At 52.1% G+C, this 21,932-nt stretch overlaps 2 protein-coding genes and 1 long non-coding RNA gene across 4 annotated transcripts in view; all 3 read left to right on the top strand.

Moving 5' to 3' along the window:
- The window catches only part of LOC143696074 (uncharacterized), a 54,022-nt gene that overhangs the window by 1,965 nt on the left and 30,125 nt on the right, over positions 1-21,932 (top strand). The gene's annotated exons all lie outside the window — the stretch shown is intronic.
- LOC143696061 (uncharacterized) lies at positions 5,763-8,169 on the top strand. Its single transcript, XM_077191273.1, has 2 exons — positions 5,763-5,796; positions 6,459-8,169. The coding sequence occupies exons 1-2, from the start codon at positions 5,779-5,781 to the stop codon at positions 7,710-7,712; spliced, it is 1,272 nt and encodes a 423-aa protein (XP_077047388.1). The 5' UTR covers positions 5,763-5,778; the 3' UTR covers positions 7,713-8,169.
- On the top strand, positions 11,655-15,364 carry LOC143696070 (uncharacterized). The gene is given in 4 exon segments (XM_077191285.1): positions 11,655-11,811; positions 13,699-13,764; positions 13,924-14,364; positions 14,366-15,364. Coding segments are annotated over 4 exon segments (831 nt in total). The 5' UTR covers positions 11,655-11,802; the 3' UTR covers positions 14,681-15,364.

Consider the following 21,932-nt stretch of genomic DNA (forward strand, 5'->3'; position numbering starts at 1 on the left):
ATGGAAGCACACTGGGAACAGCTGGGCCCATGCTGGGAGCAACTGGGATCACACTGGGGGCACTGGCATCAGACTGGGAGTGACTGGGAGCAACTGGGATTAGACTGCAAGGGACTGGGATCATACTGGGAGTGGCTACACTCATACTGGCATTATACTGGGTGTGAATGGAACCTGACTGGGGGTTACTGGGAGCTACTGGGCCCATGTTGGGAGGAAAATGTGACACACTGGGAGCAACTGGGATCGGCTGGAAGGTTCTGGAACCATGCTGAGAGGACTGAGACTACAACTGGGGCAACTGGGATCATCCTGGGAGCAACTGGGGCCACCCTTTGAGCAACAGATAGAAACTGGGATGATGCTAGAGGAAACTGGGAGGAACTGGGAAAGACTGGGATCATTCTGAGGTAACTCAAACATACTGGGAGTGTCTCTAACCATCCTGGGGGCACTGGAACCACACTGGGAACAGCTGGGATCATGCTGGGAGCAACTGGGACGATGCTGGGGGAAACTGAATCTGCCCTGGAGGCAACTGGGCACGACTGGGACCCTGCTGGGAGGGACTGGGACTATTCTTGGGGCAACTGGGATCATCATGGGAGGAACTGGGAACAGCTGGAATTATGCTGGGAGCAACTGGGATCACACTTGGATCCCAGTGAGAGCAGCTGAGTCCATGCTGGGTTACACTGGGATCTCATTGAGAGCAACTGGAATCACACTGGGATTGACTGGGAGTGGCTGGTTTTGTGGATTTTGGGGGTTTGGATTTTGGGGGATTTTCTTGGCATTTTGAGGGGGAATTTTTCTGGGGGCGTTTGGGGATTTATTGAAATTTTTTGTGGCTTTTACTGGTATTTTCTTAGGATTTTTTGGGATTCTCAGAAATTCCGGGGGTTTTATTGGGATTTTTAGGAGATTTTGCGGCATTTTATTGGAATTGTGGTGGCATTTAGTGGGATTCCTTGGGGATTTTGGGGATTTTTGAGATTTGGGAGGGATTTGAAGGTTTTTGTGGGGATTTTTGGGTGTTGCCAGGATTACTTTGGGTCTTGTGGGAGATTTTGTGGGGCTTTTAATGGTTTTGGGGACATTTTCTGGGGATTTGCGGAGTTTAATTTGGATTTTTGGGGTTATTGGGATTTCAAAGGATTTTGTGAGCTTTTATTGCGATTCTAGGGTGTTCTAATGGGATTTCAAGAGATTTAATTGGGATTTAGTGGGTTTTATTGGGACTTTTGTGGCTTTTAAGGAGGTTTTGGTGCCTCTCAGCCCTTCCCCACACCCAGGGAATGCCCCAAAGCCCCCCTAAAATTCCACTAAAACCCCACAAAATCCCCAAAAATTACAAGAAAACCCTCAAAAACCCCAGAGAATCTCTTAAAATCCCAGTAGAACACAAGAATATTTTAAAAAACTCACTAAATTTTTCAATAAATCCTTCCCCAAAACACCCCCACAACCCCAAGAAAACACCCAAAATCCAAAACCCCCCAAATCAACAAAAACCCCCCAAAATCACACAACCATCTCAAACCTCAACAATTCTCCCCAAAAACCCCAATGATTCCCCCCAAACTCCCAACAAAATCCCCCAAAGCACAAAAAAGCCACCTCCAAATCCCCAAAAACTCTCTCAAAACCCCAAAATCCCCACAAATCCCCCCAGACTCAGTGGGGCCGTCCTGGATCAGGGGGCACCGGCCGGTGGAACAGGAGCCACTTCAGGGGGCCCTGGGACCTTTTTGGGGAGGGGGCACCATGGGAGACCCCCCAAAAACGGGGGGGGGGGGGAACCCCTGCAGTGCCCCCTCCCCCCGAAACCCCCAGACCCCGGTTCAGGGTGGGCCTGGGACCCCCCGGGACCCCCAAATCTCCCCCGGGACCCCCAGAGCCCCCCAGGGTTGGCCCAGGACCCCCCTGAGAGACCCCAGACTCCAATGGGGCCCAGCTCACGATGTCCCCTGAGACCCCCCAGACCCTTCCCAAGACCCCACCCAGGACCCTCCAGACCCCTCCCCAAACCCAACTCAGGCTCCCCCAGCCCCTCCCCAGATCCCGCCAGGACCTCTCCCCAAAATCCCCCCCACCAGACCCTCTCCCAAAACCCTTCCAGAGCCCCCAAAGCCCCTCTCCAGAACCTCCAAAACCCTCCCAGGACACCCTCAGGACCCCCCAGAGCCCTCCCCAAATTCCCCCAGGACCATCCCAACACCCCCAGACATTCCCAAGACCTTCCTACGACCCCTCCTCAAAACCCCCTCAGACCCTCCCACGACCCCCCCCCGCCCTCCCGAGACCCCTCTTAGGACCCATCCGCACCCCCCAGGTCCCCCCACAATGCCCCAGGACCCCTCCCCAGACCCCCCCAAACCCCCGGACCCCTCCCCAAAGCCTCCCCAGACCCCCCGGATCCTCCCCCGCCCCCCCCCCCCCCCCCCGATCCCCTCTCAGGCCCCTTCCGCTCCTGTCCCGAGCCCGGGGGGTCCCGGCGGCAGCGGGGAAGGGGGCGCCGCTTCCGGCTCGCCTCTGATTGGCTTGGACGGCACGGGGGAGGCGGGCATTGCTGAGGGAGCTGCGCCGTGATTGGTTAGTTCGGGACGTGAGGCGCGCTGATTGGTTGGTTCGGGGCGGGGCGCGCCGCTATTGCTGGGAGCCCGAACACGCGGTGGAGGCGCGAGATTGTGAGGGAGAGCGGAGCTGAGGTGGGGCCGGGGGCAAACTGGGGGGGTTTGGGGTGGGTCTGAGGGGAAATTGGGGATTTTTGGGGCCCTTGACGGGAAACACGAGGGTGTGCGGTGGGTTTGGGGGGAGCTTGAGAGAGTCTGGAGCGTTCTCAGGTGGGTTTAGGGGGAACTGAGGGAAATTGGGAGAGTCTGAGGGGATTTTGGGGGATTGCGAGAGGAACTGGGCGGTTATGAGTGGATCTGGGCGGTTCTGAGGTGGGTCTGGGGAATTTCGAGGAGTCTGAGGCGATTTCATGAGGTTTGGGGGGATTGAGGGGTCTGAGGGGGATTTGGGGCAGTTTGATGGATTTGGGGGCGTCTCAGGTGGGTCTGGGGTGAATTTTGGGGAGAACTGGGGGGGGGATTGAGGGTCCTGCGGAGGTTTTGGGGGTCCTGGGGAGGGTTTGGGGATCCAGAGTGGTCCTGGGCAAACCTTGGGGGGCTCTGGGGGGTTTGGGGTTCCTGGAGGAGTCCCGGGGAAGATTTGGGGGTCCCAGGGGGTCCCAGGCCCACCCTGAACCGGGGTCTGGGGGTTTCGGGGGGAGGGGGCACTGCAGGGGTTCCCCCCCCCCCCCCGTTTTTGGGGGGTCTCCCACGGTGCCCCCTCCCCAAAAAGCTCCCAGGGCCCCCTGAAGTGGCTCCTGTTCCACCGGCCGGTGCCCCCTGATCCAGGACGGCCCCACTGAGTCTGGGGGGATTTGTGGGGATTTTGGGGTTTTGAGAGGGTTTTTGGGGATTTGGAGGTGGCTTTTTTGTGCTTTGGGGGATTTTGTTGGGAGCTTGGGGGGAATCATTGGGGTTTTTGGGAGAATTGTTGAGGTTTGAGATGGTTGTGTGATTTTGGGGGGTTTTTGTTGATTTGGGGGGTTTTGGATTTTGGGTGTTTTCTTGGGGTTGTGGGGGTGTTTTGGGGAAGGATTTATTGAAAAATTTAGTGAGTTTTTTAAAATATTCTTGTGTTCTACTGGGATTTTAAGAGATTCTCTGGGGTTTTTGAGGGTTTTCTTGTAATTTTTTGGGGATTTTGTGGGGTTTTAGTGGAATTTTAGGGGGCATTCCCTGGCTTGGGGAAGGGCTGAGAGGCACCAAAACCTCCTTAAAAGCCACAAAAGTCCCAATAAAACCCACTAAATCCCAATTAAATCTCTTGAAATCCCATTAGAACACCCTAGAATCGCAATAAAAGCTCACAAAATCCTTTGAAATCCCAATAACCCCAAAAATCCAAATTAAACTTTGCAAATCCCCAGAAAATGTCCCCAAAACCATTAAAAGCCCCACAAAATCTCCCACAAGACCCAAAGTAATCCTGGCAACACCCAAAAATCCCCACAAAAACCTTCAAATCCCTCCCAAATCCCAAAAATCCCCAAAATCCCCAAGGAATCCCACTAAATGCCACCACAATTCCAATAAAATGCCGCAAAATCTCCTAAAAATCCCAATAAAACCCCCGGAATTTCTGAGAATCCCAAAAAATCCTAAGAAAATACCAGTAAAAGCCACAAAAAATTTCAATAAATCCCCAAACGCCCCCAGAAAAATTCCCCCTCAAAATGCCAAGAAAATCCCCCAAAATCCAAACCCCCAAAATCCACAAAACCAGCCACTCCCAGTCAATCCCAGTGTGATTCCAGTTGCTCTCAATGAGATCCCAGTGTAACCCAGCATGGACTCAGCTGCTCTCACTGGGATCCCAGTGTGATCCCAGTTGCTCCCAGCATAATTCCAGCTGTTCCCAGTTCCTCCCATGATGATCCCAGTTGCCCCAAGAATAGTCCCAGTCCCTCCCAGCAGGGTCCCAGTCGTGCCCAGTTGCCTCCAGGGTAGATTCAGTTTCCCCCAGCATCGTCCCAGTTGCTCCCAGCATGATCCCAGCTGTTCCCAGTGTGGTTCCAGTGCCCCCAGGATGGTTAGAGACACTCCCAGTATGTTTGAGTTACCTCAGAATGATCCCAGTCTTTTCCAGTTCCTCCCAGTTTCCTCTAGCATCATCCCAGTTTCTATCTGTTGCTCAAAGGGTGGCCCCAGTTGCTCCCAGTATGATCCCAGTTGCCCCAGTTGTAGTCTCAGTCCTCTCAGCATGGTTCCAGAACCTTCCAGCCGATCCCAGTTGCTCCCAGTGTGTCACATTTTCCTCCCAACATGGGCCCAGTAGCTCCCAGGAAGCCCCAGTCAGGTTCCATTCATGCCCAGTATAATCCCAGTATGAGTGTAGCCACTCCCAGTATGATCCCAGTCCCTTGCAGTCTAATCCCAGTTGCTCCCAGTCACTCCCAGTCTGATGCCAGTGCCCCCAGTGTGATCCCAGTTGCTCCCAGCATGGGCCCAGCTGTTCCCAGTGTGCTTCCATCACTCCCCTATGGTTACAGACACTCCCAGGATGGTCCCAGTTGGACCCAGTTGCCCCTGCTATAGTCCCAGTCACTCCCCATATGATCCCAGTCCCTCCCAGCATGGTCCCACTCACTCCCAGTTGTCCCTAGTGTGGTCCCAGTTGTTCCCAGTGTGGTTCCAGTCCCCCCAGTACAGCCCCAATACACTCCCAGTACGATCCCAGTGCAGCCCAGTCCCTGGCAGTGCTGCCACTGCTGGGATCCCCCAGGCCTGTGTGCGTTGCCCCCTGGCGATGTGCCGAGAGGAGCCCCAAGGGCTGGCAGGGGCCAGGCAGGGTCCCCAGCAAGGCCCAGTTTGGATGTGCAGCCCCCAGTTTGCCCAGTTTGCCTCTCCTTTGGCCCGGGCCGGGTTCCCCCCGCCCGCAGCGGCTGGGAGCAGCCGAGAGCCCCGCGCTGCCCATGCCGACCTGGCCCGGCTCCATCGCCGCTCCTGCCGCGGGCTGCGAGGGCTGCGGGAACGGGGCACCGAGGGTGTGGCTGCTGCTGGGGGAGGAGGAGGAGGGAGGGAAGGGCAGGGATGGAGGGGGAGGAGGAGGCGGGGTTAAGGGGGAGGAGGGGGAGGGATGAAGGCGGAGAGAGAGCAGCGATGGAAGGAGGAGAAGGAGGTGGGGTTAGGGCGGAGAAGGAGGAGAAGGGATGGAAGGGGCGAGATGGAAGAGAAGAAGGAGGTGGGAAATAAGACAGGGGATGAGGAGGAGGGGGGATGGAAGAGGAGGAGCAGGAGGAGAAAGAGTAATGAAGGATGCGGGGTGAGGGGGGGGAGGAGAGGGAGGAAGGATGGAGGAGAAGAAGGAGGTGGAGATAAGAGGAGGAGTGAGAGGAAGAGGAGGGATGAAGGCAGATCAAGGCTTAGCAGGAGGAGGAGGGCAGAGATGGAGGGGAAGGAGGAGGCGGGGTTAGGAAGGGGGAGATGGGGCTATGGAAGAGGAGGGGGGAGAAGGTGAAGGAGGTGGGGTTAGCGAGGAGGAGGATGATGAGCGGGGATGGAAGAGGAGGGACAAGGATGGATCAAGGTTGAGCTGCGGGAACCAGGAGGTCTCGAGCCCTTCCTGAATTCGCAGCCCCCACCTGTGGGATCATCGCCCCCCCCATGGCGCAGCTGAGCGGGGAGGGGGAGCCCGGCCCGGATATCCCGGGGGGTCTCTGGGTTGGGTTTTTGGGGGGATGTTTGGAGAATGAAGACGTCCAAGGCTGAGCAGAAAAGGCCCCTCGGGGGGACATCGGGGGGCAGTGCCGTCCTGCCGGGGATGCCCTGGGGGGATCTCATTGCCCTTGCCTGTGGCACGGAGGCAAATCCCATGCTGTCCTTGTCCTTCCTCGCCCAGAGCAGGAGCTGAGCATGGAGAGCAGGGAGGACAAATGCCCGTGGCAGAACCTGGTGGCAGAGGCCGTTTTGAGCGGCTCCACGGCGCAGGAAGCCAACGGGGAGGAAAAGGCCCGGAGATGCCGCACGAGGAGGGGCTGCAAACGCAGATGGCGGGGATGTGAGGGGAAAAGAGCCAGCCTGGGCCGGGAGGGTGGCTGGAGATGGAGCCAGAGCTCGGAGCTGGTGCTCCATGAGCAGCTCCATGATGGGGAGAAGCCCCACATGTGCGTGGAGTGTGGGAAGAGCTTCAGGTGGAACTCCGACCTGATCAGGCACCAGAGGACCCACACTGGGGAACGGCCCTACGAGTGTGATCACTGCAGGAAGAGGTTTCAGACCAGCTCCCATCTCCTCCGGCACTATCAGAGTCACACAGAGGAGAGGCCCTTCCACTGCCCTGACTGTGGGAAGGGATTCCAACGCAACTACACCCTCGTCAGGCACCGGCGCATCCACACTGGGGAACGGCCCTACCAATGTGTGGAATGTGGGAAGAGCTTTGGACACAAAGGGAACCTGTTCCAGCATCAGAGGCTCCACACTGGGGAACGGCCCTGCGAGTGTGGGGAGTGTGGGAAGAGCTTCAGGTGGAACTCCGACCTGATCATGCACCAGAGGACCCACACTGGGGAACGGCCCTACGAGTGTGGGGAGTGTGGGAAGACCTTCAGGAGGAGCTCTGCCCTTATAAAGCACCAGAGGATCCACACTGGGGAGAGACCCTGTGAGTGTGGGGAGTGTGGGATGCGCTTCAGCCAGAGATCTGACCTAATCAGGCACCAGATGACCCACACAGGGGAGAGGCCCTACGAGTGTGATAAATGCAGGAAGAGGTTTCTGACCAGCTTCCATCTCCTCCTGCACTTTCCGAGTCACACAGAGGAGACGCCCTTCCAATGCCCCGACTGTGGGAAGGGATTCAAGCACAACTCCACCCTCGTCAGGCACCGGCGCATCCACACAGGGGAGAGGCCCTACGAGTGTGATAAATGCAGGAAGAGGTTTCAGACCAGCTCCCATCTCCTCCGGCACTATCGGATTCACACAGAGGAGAGGCCATTCCGCTGCCCCAACTGTGGGAAGGGATTCAAGCACAACTCCCATCTCATCATTCACCAGCGCATCCACACTGGGGAGAGACCCTATGAGTGTCCCCAGTGTGGGAAGAGCTTCTCCAGGAGCTCTAACTTGACCCGACACCAACGGAGGCACCGGTAAGGGAAGCCCTGCGAATGCCCCGAGTGCGGGAAGAGCTTTGTGCACTGCTGCAGCTCCATCCCCCACTGGAGGAGGCACTTTGGGCATAACCCTGGTGAGCCACAGTCCCTGTGGTCCATGTTAGGAACACACGTGGCTTGTTTTCCTTTTTTTTTCACCTTAATGTTTCTCTCTTCTCCATCTCTTTGCATTCCAAAAGCCAAGAGGGATGGATCTGTCACCTCAAAACAACCCTAATCCCACTGAAAACAGCTCAATATTACCCCAAAAGAGCTCATTCCCACCACAGAAAACCTCAATTCCATGCCAAACTCACTCGATTCCAGAGCCACCAGGCTTAGATGGGTTTGGGAGGAGACAGGCAGAGGTGTGATCCCTTTTTGGACAGGTGGGATGGGGATTGTGTGGGGCTGGGTGTGTGGGATGTATTTGATGGCAAATAAAACTCTCAGACTTACTGATTTCTTTCCCGTTCTTGTTCAGTCCGTTGCAGTTCTGTTTGCAGGGTGCCGCCTCCCAGAGTGTCCCCTCACGGTTCCCGCCCTTGGCCTGAGCCCGCCCCTTTCCCCTCACGGTTCCCGCCCTTTCCCCACCCCCTTTCCCCTCACGGTTCCCGCCCTTTCCCCGCCCCCTTTCCCCTCACGGTTCCCGCCCTTTCCTCGCCCCCTTTCCCCTCACGGTTCCGGCCTTTCCCTGCCCCATTTGCTCTCACAGTTCGGCCTTCAGGAACAGGGGAGGAGGAGCAGGGAGGGAGGAAGAGGCCGAGCGGCCGCAGCACAAGAGGAGAGGGAGAATCTCGTGGCCTGGGCGCTCCCTGGAGGCGCCGCAGTCCCAGAAGCATCGCCCCCCATTTTGCTGGTGCCCGGGCAGCGGGAGCACGGCCCAAATATCCCGGGGGGTGCCTGAGTTTGGGGTTTTTTGGGGAGGATGTTTGCAGCTGGCAGGGCTCCAAAGCCGAGCCGCAGATGGCCCTCAGGGGGACATCAGGGGGCCCTGGGAGGTGTTTTTGGGGGGTCCAGGTTCAGGCAGTGGCTGCTCCCCGTATGAGCCCACTTGCTCCCAGTATAGGCCTGGGCACTCCCAGTATAATCCTGGTCACATCCCCTCACTCCCTGCAGGATTCCAGTTGCTCCCAGTATGAAGACAGTCCCTGCCAGTCCTTCCGTATGATCATGCAATTTACTACCAGCACAGTCCCAGTTGCTCCCAGTTCCTCGCACTTTCATCCAGTGTGTTCCCAGTTCTCCCAGTTGTCCCTAGCATAGTCCTAGGCACTGCCACTATGATCCCAGTCTCTCCTAGCAGGGCCCCGGTCACTCCCACTTGACCCCAGTATGTTCCCAATTCCCCCAACACCTTCCCAGTCACTCCCAGTTTGGTCCCAATCACCACTTGGATGGTCAGAGACCCTCCCAGTCTATCCCAGTTGCCCTGAACATTCTGGCAGTCATTGCCAGGCACTCCCCATTACCTCAGCGTGTTTCACTTGCCCCCAGTTTTACCCCAGTTGCTCCCAGCTCTGCTAATTAAGTCCCCAGTCAGCTTTCAGGATGGGCCTGGTAGCTCCCAGTAACCCCCAGTCAGGGTCCAATCACACCCACTCTAATCCCAGTATGGTTGTAGCCACTCCCAGTATGATCCCAGCCACTTGCAGTCTAATCCCAGTTGCTCCCAGACACTCCCAGTACAATTCCAGTGCCTCCAGTGTGATCCCAGTTGCTCTCTGTCAATGCCAGCATGACCCAGTACCCTCAAGTATGATCCCAGTAACTCAGTGTCTCTCCCAGTTTATCCCGGTTGCTTCAAGCGTGTTCCCAGTCACTCCCACTTCCTCCCAGTTGCTTTCAGCTCCATTCCAGTTGCTCCCAGTCAATCCCAGCATGATTCCAGTCACCCTCAGAGTGACTCCAGTTGCTCCCAGCATGGGCCCAGCTGTTCCCAGTGTGCTTCCATCACTCCCCAATGGTTACAGACACTCCCAGTATGGTCCCAGTTGAATCCAGGTGTCCCTGCTATAGTCCCAGTCACTCCCCATATGATCCCAGTCCCTCCCAGTATGATCCCACTCCCACCCAGTTGCCCCCAGTGTGGTCCCAGTTCTCCCAAGCATGGTCCCAGTTGTTCCCAGTGTGGTTCCAGTCCCCTCAGTATGGTTCCAGACACTCCCAGTATATCCCAGTTGCCCCCAGCATGTCTGCAGTCATTTCCAGGCACTGCCAGTGGCCCCAGTAAGGTGTCAGTTCTCCCAGTATGATCCCCCAGTCATGCCCAGTAGATCCCAGTTGCCTACAGCAGGCATCCACTCCTTCCCAGTTCCTCCAGTTTGCTTGCAGCATCATCCCAGTTTCCCTCAGCTGCTCCCAGTAGCCCAAAGTGTGATCCCAGTCGCTCCCTTTCAACCCCAGTATGATCCCAGTAAGCTCCAGTTTGATCCCAGTCACATGCCAGCCCTCCCAGGGTGGTCCCAGTATAATCCCAGTTGCTTCCAGTCTCTCCCAGTATGGTCCCAGCTGCCTCCAGCGTGGTTCCAGTTGCTTCCTAGATCAACCCAGTCAGTCCCAGTATGATGCCATTTGCTGCCAGCGTGCTCCCAGTTGCTCCCAGTCAGGCCCAGTCTGGGGGATGATGTGCAGGGTGTGCTCCCAGTCCCTCTCAGATCCTCCCAGTATTAGTCCAGTCCCTCCCAGTATGATCCAGAGATGAGCCCAGTGTGCTCCCAGTCCCTGCCAGTATGAACCAGTTGTGCTCCACATGGTTCCAGTTGCTCTCTTTCACCCTCACTTTCCTTCCAGTCACTCCCAGTATCTCCCAGTGTAGCCCAGTTCCCTCCAGCATCTTTCCAGTTCCTTCCAGTATGATCCTATTTGCTCCCAAGCACTCCCAGTCAGCCTCAGTGTAGTGGCACTCACTGCCAGAATGATCCCAGTCAGCTCCAGCATGATCCCAGTTCATCCCAGTATAACCCCAGCAGTTTCCAATCACTCCCAGCATGCACCCATTCACTCCCAGTTCCTCCCAGTTGCTCCTAGCATGTCCCCAGTTCCTCACAGCTACTCCCAGTCACACTCAGCACCATCCCAGTTCATCCCAGTATATCCCATTTGTCCCTAACATGGTCTCAAGTGCCCCCCACAGGCTCCTACTCACTCCCAGTACGATCCCAGTATCCATCAGTGCAATCACAGTCTGCCCTGGTATGGCAGTATGATCCCATTATAATGGCACTACAAAGCCAGTACAGCCCCAGTCACTCCCAGTACGATCCCAGTCTGATGTCAGTACAAAGCCAGTACAGCCCCAGTCAGTCCCAGTACGATCCCAGTGCAGCCCAGTCCCTGGCAGTGCTGCCACTGCTGGGATCCCCCAGGCCTGTGTGCGTTCCCCCCTGGCGGATGTGCCGAGAGGAGCCCCAAGGGCTGGCAGTGGCCAGGCAGGGTCCCCAGCAAGGCCCAGTTTGGATGTGCAGCCCCCAGTTTGCCCAGTTTGCCTCTCCTTTGGCCCGGGCCGGGTTCCCCCCGCCCGCAGCGGCTGGGAGCAGCCGAGAGCCCCGCGCTGCCCGTGCCGACCTGGCCCGGCTCCATCGCCGCTCCTGCCGCGGGCTGCGAGGGCTGCGGGAACGGGGCACCGAGGGTGTGGCTGCTGCTGGGGGAGGAGGAGGAGGGAGGGAAGGGCAGGGATGGAGGGGGAGGAGGAGGCGGGGTTAGGGGGGAGGAGAAAAGGCAGGAGGGATGGAAGGGGCGGGATGGAGGTGGAGAGAGAGCAGCGATGGAAGGAGGAGAAGGAGGTGGGGTTAGGGAGGAGGAGGAGGAGAAGGAATGGAAGGTGCGGGATGGAAGAGGAGATGGGGGTGGGATGGAAGAGGAGGAGCGGGAGGAGAAAGAGGAGGGAAGGAGGCGGGGTTAGGGGGGAGAAGGAGGAGAGGGAGGAGGGATGGAGGAGGAGAAGAAGGAGGGGGAGATGAGACAGAGGAGGAGCGGACGGAAGAGGAAGAGGAAGGACAAGGGCGGATCAAGGCTGAGCTGCGGGAACCACGCGGTCTCGAGCCCTGCCTGAATTCGCAGCCCCCACCTGTGGTATCATCGCCCCCCCCATGGCGCAGGTAAGTGGGGAGGGGGAGCCCGGCCCAGATATCCCGGGGGGTCCCTGGGTTGGGTTTTTTGGGGGGATGTTTGGAGAATGAAGACGTCCAAGGCTGAGCGGAAAAGGCCCCTCGGGGGGACATCGGGGGGTGGCGGTGGCGGCTGCCGGCAGAGGCAGCCTGGAGGAGCAGAGCCCTGTGTGCCCCAGGAGGCCAAAGTGGGGAGGCCAGAGAGGGGGGAGCGCCGCCATTGGCGGGAGCCTCAAGAGCCTGGAGAGGGGCAGGGGGGACTCCTTGGAGCCGCTGCAGCCCAGAGCAGAGAATGAGGGGAGAAGGGAGCCCGGGAGCCCAAACAGCCCCAGCATCCCGAAATGGGGAGAGCCAAGAGGGGGGAGCTTTTGGGATTGCTGGCACTGCCAGCAGCCTGGGCAGGGCAGGCACCCAGGAGAAGGGGGATCCCCAATGCCAGGGTGACCCCAACAGCTGGGACAGGGGGGAACCCCTGAACACCAGAGAGAAAGGGCCAGGGACGGGGAACTCCTGGGAGGCTTTTTCCGGGCTGAATCTTGGTGTTTGGGAGGGTTTTCTGGGGGGCAGAGGGACCTTCAAATTCAACGTGTGTTGGGGTAGATGAAACAGGAAAGCCTTATAAATATTATTGTCTGGCCTTTCATTCCAATCTTGCTTATAGTTACTATATTCTCAAAAGCTTTTAAGAATATAGAAACTATAAGCAGGATTGGAATGAAAGCAAGCTGTTAGATACCTTAGTTACTGAACAAATGGAAAACAATGGTGTGGCCTGACTGAAGGTAATCCCCTTCTGAAGAAACAATTCCCACTGCTTGCAGACAGGTCCAAGGGTCAGAGCAGACCCTACTAGCTCAGCAGAAGGGGTCCAAAGAGGAGTTTTTAGGGTTCAAAATGTAACACAGTATGGTGATAAACGAGTTCACTGGATTTAAGGATCATACTTTTTTTTTATTATTTTGCAAGCGAGAGCAAGCAAAGTTCAGCGCTGGGCGGCTGGGAGTCTCCGCTCCTCTAGGCTCGCACCGTTCCTATCCCCAAAGTTCACCTTTTATTGCCTTCTTCTCCCGGGTCCAGGGATGACGTGGTCTGTCTTTTGCGCTTGCTCGTTCAGTTGCTAGGGGGTCTTTTTCTGCCTTCTGGTGGTTGTGGGATGAAGGCTCCAAGTCTTCCTCTTTAACCGCTGACTGAACTTTTCCTTATAAGGCGTACCTTTACAGTGGAATTTTCAGAACACTATACGATTCCTGCAAGCCTAAGCAATTCTTGCGCGTTTAGGAATTGTTGTTACGGCCTCCCTCTGTGACCTCTGGGTGAACTTTTCCTTACAAGGTATATCTTTACCAAGGAATTCCCAAAGCACTATATGATTCCTGCAAGCGAAGCAACCATATGTGGCTGCACATTTAAGAATCAAGCGGTTTTAGCTATTTAGTTATTGCTTTTATATTGTATAATTATTTAGCTATGGATTTAATTAATGAACAAATGTATTGCTTCTTATTACAGTATGGTGATGTAATGATTTTTATAGGCTGTATGTAAATGCTAAAGGATTTGTGTCTTGAACTGGAATGGTTAGTGAGAAATAGAATATTCAACACAGAAGAAGATTCATTTTATTGTAACGGGAACCTTACTCTCTTACACTCTTACCCTCTTACTCTCTCACCCTCTCATCCTCTCTCCCCCTCTCTTCTCTCAGGCCTGCTCCAAGCTGTGGCTGGCAGCTCCAAGCAGGGCCCTGCACCCAGGCCCTTTGCAATAAACCGCAAGTTCCACGACCTGGCTGCAGAGATCTCTCATCTCCGTCCATCCCGACTGTGCTACCCCTGATGCTCCTACAAACGTGCTCATCCCTTGTTTTCCCCAAACCAGGATTTCCCATTGCCAACCCCTGGGAGGCTGCGAGAAAGAGGAAGATGCCCCAGGACACTGAAACAGGTGAGGAGGAAGTCAGTGCCCCTTTCCCCTCTGTGCTGCTCCATCTCCCAGCCCAGCACGGCCCCCGGCTGCAGCACAGCCCTGGGGGGATCTCGTTGCCCTTGCCTGTGGCACGGAGACAAATCCCATGCTGTCCTTGTCCTTCCTCGCCCAGAGCAGGAGCTGAGCATGGAGAGCAGGGAGGACAAATGCCCGCGGCAGAACCTGGTGGCAGAGGCCGTTTTGAGCGGCTCCACGGCGCAGGAAGCCAACGGGGAGGAAAAGGCCCGGAGATGCTGCATGAGGAGGGGCTGCAAACGCAGATGGCGGGGATGTGAGGGGGAAAGAGCCAGCCTGGGCCGGGAAGGCGGCCGGAGATGGAGCCAGAGCTCGGAGCTGGTGCTCCATGAGCAGCTCCATGATGGGGAGAGGCCCCACACGTGCGTGGAGTGTGGGAAGAGCTTCAGGTGGAACTCCGACCTGATCAGGCACCAGAGGACCCACACTGGGGAACGGCCCTACGAGTGTGATCACTGCAGGAAGAGGTTTCAGACCAGCTCCCATCTCCTCCAGCACTATCAGAGTCACACAGAGGAGAGGCCCTTCCAATGCCCCGACTTGAATCCCCGGGAAGGGATTCAAGCTCAACTGCAACCTCCTCAGGCACCAGCGCATCCACAATGGGGAGAGGCCCTACGAGTGTGATAAATGCAGGAAGAGGTTTCAGACCAGCTTCCATCTCCTCCTGCACTTTCCGAGTCACACAGAGGAGAGGCCCTCCCGCTGCCCAGACTGCTGGGAGGGATTCAAGCACAACTCCAACCTCATCATTCACAAGCGCATCCACACTGGGGAGAGACCCTACGAGTGTCCCCAGTGTGGGAAGAGCTTCTCCAGGAGCTCTCACTTGACTCAACACCAACGGAGGCACCGGTAAGGGAAGCCCTGCGAGTGCCCCGAGTGCGGGAAGAGCTTCGTGCGCTGCTGCAGCTCCATCCCCCACTGGAGGAGGCACTTTGGGCACAGCCCTGGTCACTCACATTCCCTGTTATCCATGTTGGGAACACACCTGGCTGCTTGTCCTTTGGTTTGGCCTGAATTTTTTTCTCTTCTCCATCTCTCTGTCCTCCAAAAGTCCATTGGGATGGAACAGTCACCTCAAAACCACGCAAATCCCACTGAAAATAACTGAATTTTAACCCCAAAAGGCTCAATTCCACCTCAGATTGCTTGTTCCCTCCTCAAAAAATTCAATCCCAGGCCAAACTCACTCCATTCCACAGCTGTCAAGTTGAGATGGGGTTGGAAGGAGATTGGGAGAAGTGGGATCCCAATTTGGAGCAGTGGGATGGGGATTGTGTGGGGCTGGGTGTGTGGGATGTATTTGATAGCAAATAAAACTTTCAGAGTTACTGATTTCTGTCCCATTTATTTTCAGTCAGTTCTGTTTGCAGAGTGCCACCTTCTCAGCTGATTCAATTCCTATAAAAGTCCCATTTTTAAATCATCTAACCCAAACAATCCAAAAACCAATATCAAAATAAAACCACCCACACACAATTAATGTTTTAAAAATAATTTTAATTTTTCAAGAGTACTTAAGGATGTTATTAAAGTTTAATTGTTTGGTTAAAATGTCTGAGAAATTATATATCTATTCTTTAGATATTTAAATATCTATTCTTTAGATATTTTTTATCTAAAGTACATTAGTCATCGAGTTAAAATTTTCCAAAGGTATTTCTTGATATATAATTTGTTTATTTATATGCATTGGTAATATTATAGTAATAATTATTGTTGGTTTGAGTTGAATCATTGTTGGAGTATTGTAAAGAAGAGTTGAGATTTTTTTTTATTATAATTTATTTAATTTCAATTATTATTTCTTTGTTTATAATTTTATTGCAATTTGTTGAGGGGATAGGAAGGAAGTTCAAGGGCAGGAAGATTTTTTCCTGGCTGGGAACTGGAATTCCAGACCCTGGGAGTGTGTGCAGGACCCCACAGACTGGGATCAAAGATGGACTGGGATCAAAGATGGACTGGGATCAAATATGGGCTGGGATCACATGGATGGGGATCGTGTGGATCAGAACCCTCCAGACTGGGATAGCCTGAAGTGGGATCAAATATGGACTGGGACTGTATGGACTGGGATCCCAGGTTTCTGGGACCATATGGATCAGGACCACACAGACTGGGATCAAATATGGGCTGGGACTGTTTTTTAAGTAACTTTGTTCTATAGTTTTTATTTCTGTCGTTAATTAAGCTTGTGAAAAGACTGCTTGTGCTAAAGTTCCTGCTTGGATGGGATAACATCCAATGCACCCAGGATGAGGACACCTGTACAGATCTGCCAACTATCAGCACTCCCCGTCTGAAGGCAGAGTGCACCAAGGCCCAAAACCTGGAGGCGATAAAGAGAAGGAGCCAAAACCACAGCCAAGAAACACACATGCTCTGAAAAGGCAGATCCAAGGAAGAGCCATGCTAAACACTTCTTGGAAGATGTAAACTAGTTTTGGGGGAAAAGTTTGCTGTGCATGAGGGTCTATGAATATGCCCCAGGCTGATGTAAGGGGAAAGGTATTTCAGGGGATCCCCGAAGGTAACAGGGTGCTCCTGGCTGAGTGCCAAGATGCACCCAGCCGTAATAACCTTTGCTCCATGGTCCTGGTCTCCCATTAAACTTTTATTAAAGTCCTTTATTAAACTGTTTACATTTTCACAGGCGAGTGAACGTGTTTTTCACAGGCAGCTTCACAGAAACTGGAAACGTGGGGGTTCCCAGGAGGGGGCACCGCTGATCCAGGGCATGGAGGCGCTGCCTGCAATCGTCCATAACCGCCCATAAGGAGCCTCCAGGGCTTTACCCTCCATGAGCTGCAGCAGACGTGTCGGGAAAGGTGACAAGAACCCGTGGAATGGTCCTTGTTGCAGGCAGATTGGCCACTTGCAGCTCTTCAAAACTGCCTCCCGTGAAAAATGAAAAAACTTCAACCATTCAAAAGTGTGAAAAACATGTTCACTCTCCTGTGAAAATCTAAAAAGTTTATTAAGGGACAATGGGAGACCAGGACCATGGAGCAAAGGTTATTATGGCTGGGTGCATCTTGGCACTCAGCCAGGAGCACCCTGTTTCCTTCAGGGATCCCCTGAAATACCTTTCCCCTTACATCAGCCTGGTGCATATTCCTAGACCCTCATGCACAGCAACTGGGAAGGGTTTAACACTTTACTGGGTATATTAGCGTTCAGAAACACATAATCACCAGAATGATTATATGTAGGTGCTTTTATTGAAGAGCTCTGGGTGTCAGGGGTACCAACCCAAATCTGACTCCGACATGGGTTCGGGATGAACATGTTTTTATATTCTATCCTTATATAACTTTCATGTTAATGATTAAATTTATATTGTTCTATTGTATACATAGATTTCAGCCAAGCATGGGCTCCTCATGGCCCCCCTCAAACTTCTAACATAGTTTCTCATGATTCTTCTTATGATTAAACAATAATTATATTTAATTACTAAACAATCATCACATCTAACAATTATATCATTTATCATGTTCTGCTTACGCAGGTGCAATTTCACATGATCTGGCAAGCACAAAGCCTAACATTTTCAGAGTCTATTTTTGACATTTTTCCAGGGCCCCACTATCATTCTCCCCCCTTTGAAAGCATTTTCACTTCACTATAGGTGTAAATGTTTTCACTTGATATAGTCCTTTATTTCTCAATTTATTCTCGACGTTCTTCAAGTCCATGGTTGATGTAAACGTTGTCGTGGATGCTGTCACGCACTGGAGAACCAGAAGATGGTGGGCGTGGATCTCGTGTCAGAGCCTTTATTATCTTCTGGTTCCAGGATGTTTTCTTCTGTATCTCTCCTTTTAAGATGCTGTGAACTAACCAAATTGCTAAGAATACAATTAGTAAGATTATCACAGTCTCAATGATAGATTTAATCCATGAACTCACATTCCACCCTAACCTTTAAAGATTTTGCCTAGCCAGGTCGTAGTCAAATCCTTTTGCTCTTCTTGTGCTTCATGCTCTATTTGTTTCAACTGATTGATGTCATATTCTACATCTGCAGTTACATTTGGGATGTGAACGCAGCAATGACCAACCCGTCCCTTTAAAAATCCACATACTCCATGCTCTTTCAGGAGTAACAAATCTAAGGCTAATCGATTTTGTAAAGTCATTTTTGTGGTGGCTTGCAATTGTACGTTTAATTCTTTAAATCCTTCCCGGGTGACTCTTGCCATTCTATCTGCCTGACCTGTAAGTTTGTACAGCATCTTCTACTCTGATAGTTTGCTGTAGGACCAAGCAAAGACTCTAGGGCCCACCCAAATTTCACTCCACTAGAGGGTTCTTGCCAAGTGTCATCTGGATTTTCATTGTCTAGAACTTCTCGTCTTGCTCTTATCTGCACAAGTTCATGTTTTCCGTTAAATGGGGACTTTTTCCAAATTGGACATGAGGTTGGGAGGCCCAAAGTAATTTCCTTTACTTTCCCATCTACAGGCAGATGTGTTGTCCAGGTGCCATCGCTTGCTGCCCATACAAATTGTCCTGGACCTCGGACTGTACTCCTGGTACATCCTACAACTACTTTATAATTCACTCTGCCTTGTTTATGTTTGATCCCTCTGCAAGCACAGCCAGTTTGTAGGGCTATTGCCAGGGGTGGCATCTACTTTATCTCTGCATCATCAGAAGTGCAGTCATAAGTTTTATTACATGCCCACCAACTTACTTTGTCTGCCCTTGTTCTGCTACTGGTGGCAGTGTTTGTTACTGCTGGATCTGTTTCATTCTCGGGGCCTTCCCACTTAATGCCCCAAGGGGTGTTTGCCATACATTGGAATCTTTGAAGGATACTCACAGACCACGCACTGTCCCAAGGCTCTGTCTGATCTTCCTGATCCTTGGCCTCACACTTCCATACCAGGGTGGTTTCTGTAACATTTTCTATAATCTTTTTATAGTGTGGCAAATAGCATTGCCATTGTGTGATGCCTGCTGATTCTCCCATAGGGGTTCCTAGTGTGCCATCACTTAGAATACAGTCTTTCTGGCCCATGGGTCTCATCCATGTTCCTATTTTCTCCCAAGTTTCCTTGACTACTTGCCTTGACTCAGGTACCTGTGTCGTGAATGGCAGAAGAATTGCAGCACACAATATGCATGAACATCAAATCCCAAAGTTTATTGAAAGCTCACACATATTTATATTGGTGTTAATGAAGCTTATACATATTGCAAAAGCTGAGCTCATTATTGGTTAAAGCACACTTAGATCAACCACACCTACTTCTGTGCTCTAATGATTATTTTGCTTCTATGTTTACATTCCTATAGCTACTCTACCTAGGCTATCTTCATTTTCTGGCAAGCGATTTTCTCCCCCATCTTCCTGTTTCAGCGAAGGTCACCATGACCTTTGTCAGTGATTGGACACTGGTTGCATAATCCCCAGCTTGTTTCCCCGAACCTTATCCAACGGTATCACATCAAAGTGGCCTTTCTCAGCTAGCCGATTATCCACAAAGCTCTCCACATTTCCCCCGTTTTTCTGTTGAACAAGCATGGTCTGATTGAATGTGGCAGATATCATCTTTTGCACCATATTCTGTAAGCATATACAAAAACATGGCAAAATTAATACTAACAACAAAGCTACAATAGCTACTACAATGCTAACCTTAACAATAGAGCGTAACCATGATCCTAAGCTTAAAGATTTGAGCCATCCATCAATACCAAGGCCTGATTCTACCTGTAAGTTCCCAGTTAACCTCCGCAACTCAGAGAGCTGTGAGTGTACAGACTGTGCATGATCAGAAAGATTCATGCAACACATGCCTTCAAATTCTTCACAACCATGGCCTTGTGCAAGTAAGAGAAAATCAATTGCAGCTCTATTTTGAAGTGTCACATGGCGAATAGAATCAACATCAAGCAAAAGACTAGAAATCGCTAAAGAAGTTGCATTTGTTTGTTTAGCAAGCCAACACCCTAACCTATTTAAAATAGCATGAGCACCTGCTGCTGATACCCCTGGAGTTAAGAAAGATGCTGACTCTATGGCCGCTGGGGACCAAAACTTCACATCATCCCGGCAGTCTGCTGCAAATGCATGAGCCATTCGTTTGCCTCTACGATGGCGGCTCACGTTAAGTATCATCGACATGTTGGGTGTGAGTAGAGACAGCCGTCCAAGTGTACGTGGTCCCCTGTGCAGCATTGATGGGATACCGGCCCAAGCACGGTCTCTGCATATCAGAAGTATCCTGCTGGCAATTGAATAGGGTCATTTGATGAGACTGACACTCTCTTGGTTGTATAATTGCACCAGGCCGATGCATTACGGTAGACAGCCATGCTGGAAGTTACAACATTAGAATGGTTCTTGACTGACAGCAGGCTTCTATGGTTAAAATAAATACATGCATCTGCGATCACTGACCCTAACAACTCCAACTCTTGGGGTTCCTGTGGTGCTATAGGAAAGTGGGAAACCCACTGGTCCCAATTATCCACACTCGTCCTAGCATTGCTGACCTTACAAGTTGGTATATGTGAAGGGCACAGCCAGGGATCTGCCGGCAATCCAACCAAACAGGTTGTGAATGGATTACCAGGAGAAGACAATGACAGGCAAATAGCCTCCTGTTTAGTTAAGTTTGCCAGGGTGACCCCTATGTTAGTCTTGGGCTGAAGTGGGGCCCATGCCTGATGGTCTACACTGTCCACAAAAGAAGTGAAAATTAATAAAGCAATAGCATAAAGTTTCCATATCACCCTGATCTTTCCAGGCACTTTTTTGAGCCACCCGGCCATCATGTCTGTCACAAACTTTTAAGAATATCTCTTCTTTCTCAGATTTAGCTTCTTTAGGTTCTTCAAACAATCCTCCCACACTTGGTTGGGTTCCTGACCTCCCGAAATAGGACCTATCACACTTGACTGTGACAGAGGAATATTTCTACCACACTTAGTCTGCAAAATACACGACTGAGATAGCCCCAAAACACGTTTGACTAAATGTTGTATTTCCCATCTAAACCATGCAAGGATTTTCTGTTCTGGGGACTCATACAACTGTAACCCTTGGAAACCAGATAGTCCTGTAAACGATTTAAGTTCTCTCTGCCAAGAGTTAAACCGCCAATAGAAACTACACTTTTCACACCACATTTCAGCTAATTGAGATTGATGTACCCACTTAGTCTCCTGACAACCTCCACAAAAAAGCAGTGTCCATGCAGCACAATGTCTATCTTGACACTTAATACAAGCTAAATCCCTAGGCCCTTCAGATTCAAAATCAGAAAACATTGAATGCAAGCTTAATATGTTATCAAGAGATTTGCACCGATCAACTGCTCGATCGATGGCAGCATCACACTGTCCTTTCAGTTTAAAAAGTATCGGTCGAAGGATAATCAACAGCTTCATCTCCACTCGCTGATGATCCTCTTCGCTCAGTTGATTGAGGTGTTCCATCAAACACAGCTGCTCGGGTCCATTTAGCAGGTACCCACAGAGATCATGTAGGGGTAGAAACACAAAGATATCTGCGGCCCCAATATAACACTTTAGCAGGACCTTGCCGTTGTCTTGTTTTAGGATCTCTGTATCTTATCCATACATCTTTCTTTACACCATCTGTTTCTTGTACGTAGTGACGAATCACAGCAGGAACCTTGTTTTCCCCAAAAACACACAAGTGGTTCAAAACAAACAAACACTTTAACAATCTTTCTTGTGGCTCTCTGATATCCGTGTATTTACTCAAATATCTTTTCAAGGTACCATTTGCTCTCTCTACAATCGCTTGCCCTGTAGGAGAATTAGGGATGCCTGTTACGTGTTCTATCCCCCACATTTGCATGAATTGCTTTATTCTTTTGCTACAGTAAGCAGGCCCATTATCTGTTTTGATGCGCTGTGGCACTCCCATTACTGCAAAACAACTGCTGAGATGTCTCTCTACCTGCCCTGCTGTCTCACCAGTCTGTGCTGTGGCCCATATAAAATGACTGTAAGTGTCTATGGTAACATGCACGTACTTCAACTTCCCAAACTCTGCAACATGTGTGACATTCATTTGCCAGGTCTCATTTGTGCTCAGCCCTCTTGGGTTAACTCCCAGACCT

This window comes from Agelaius phoeniceus, chromosome 28 (genome assembly GCF_051311805.1).
Source record: "Agelaius phoeniceus isolate bAgePho1 chromosome 28, bAgePho1.hap1, whole genome shotgun sequence".
In the NCBI taxonomy this organism is placed as follows: Eukaryota; Metazoa; Chordata; class Aves; order Passeriformes; family Icteridae; genus Agelaius; species Agelaius phoeniceus.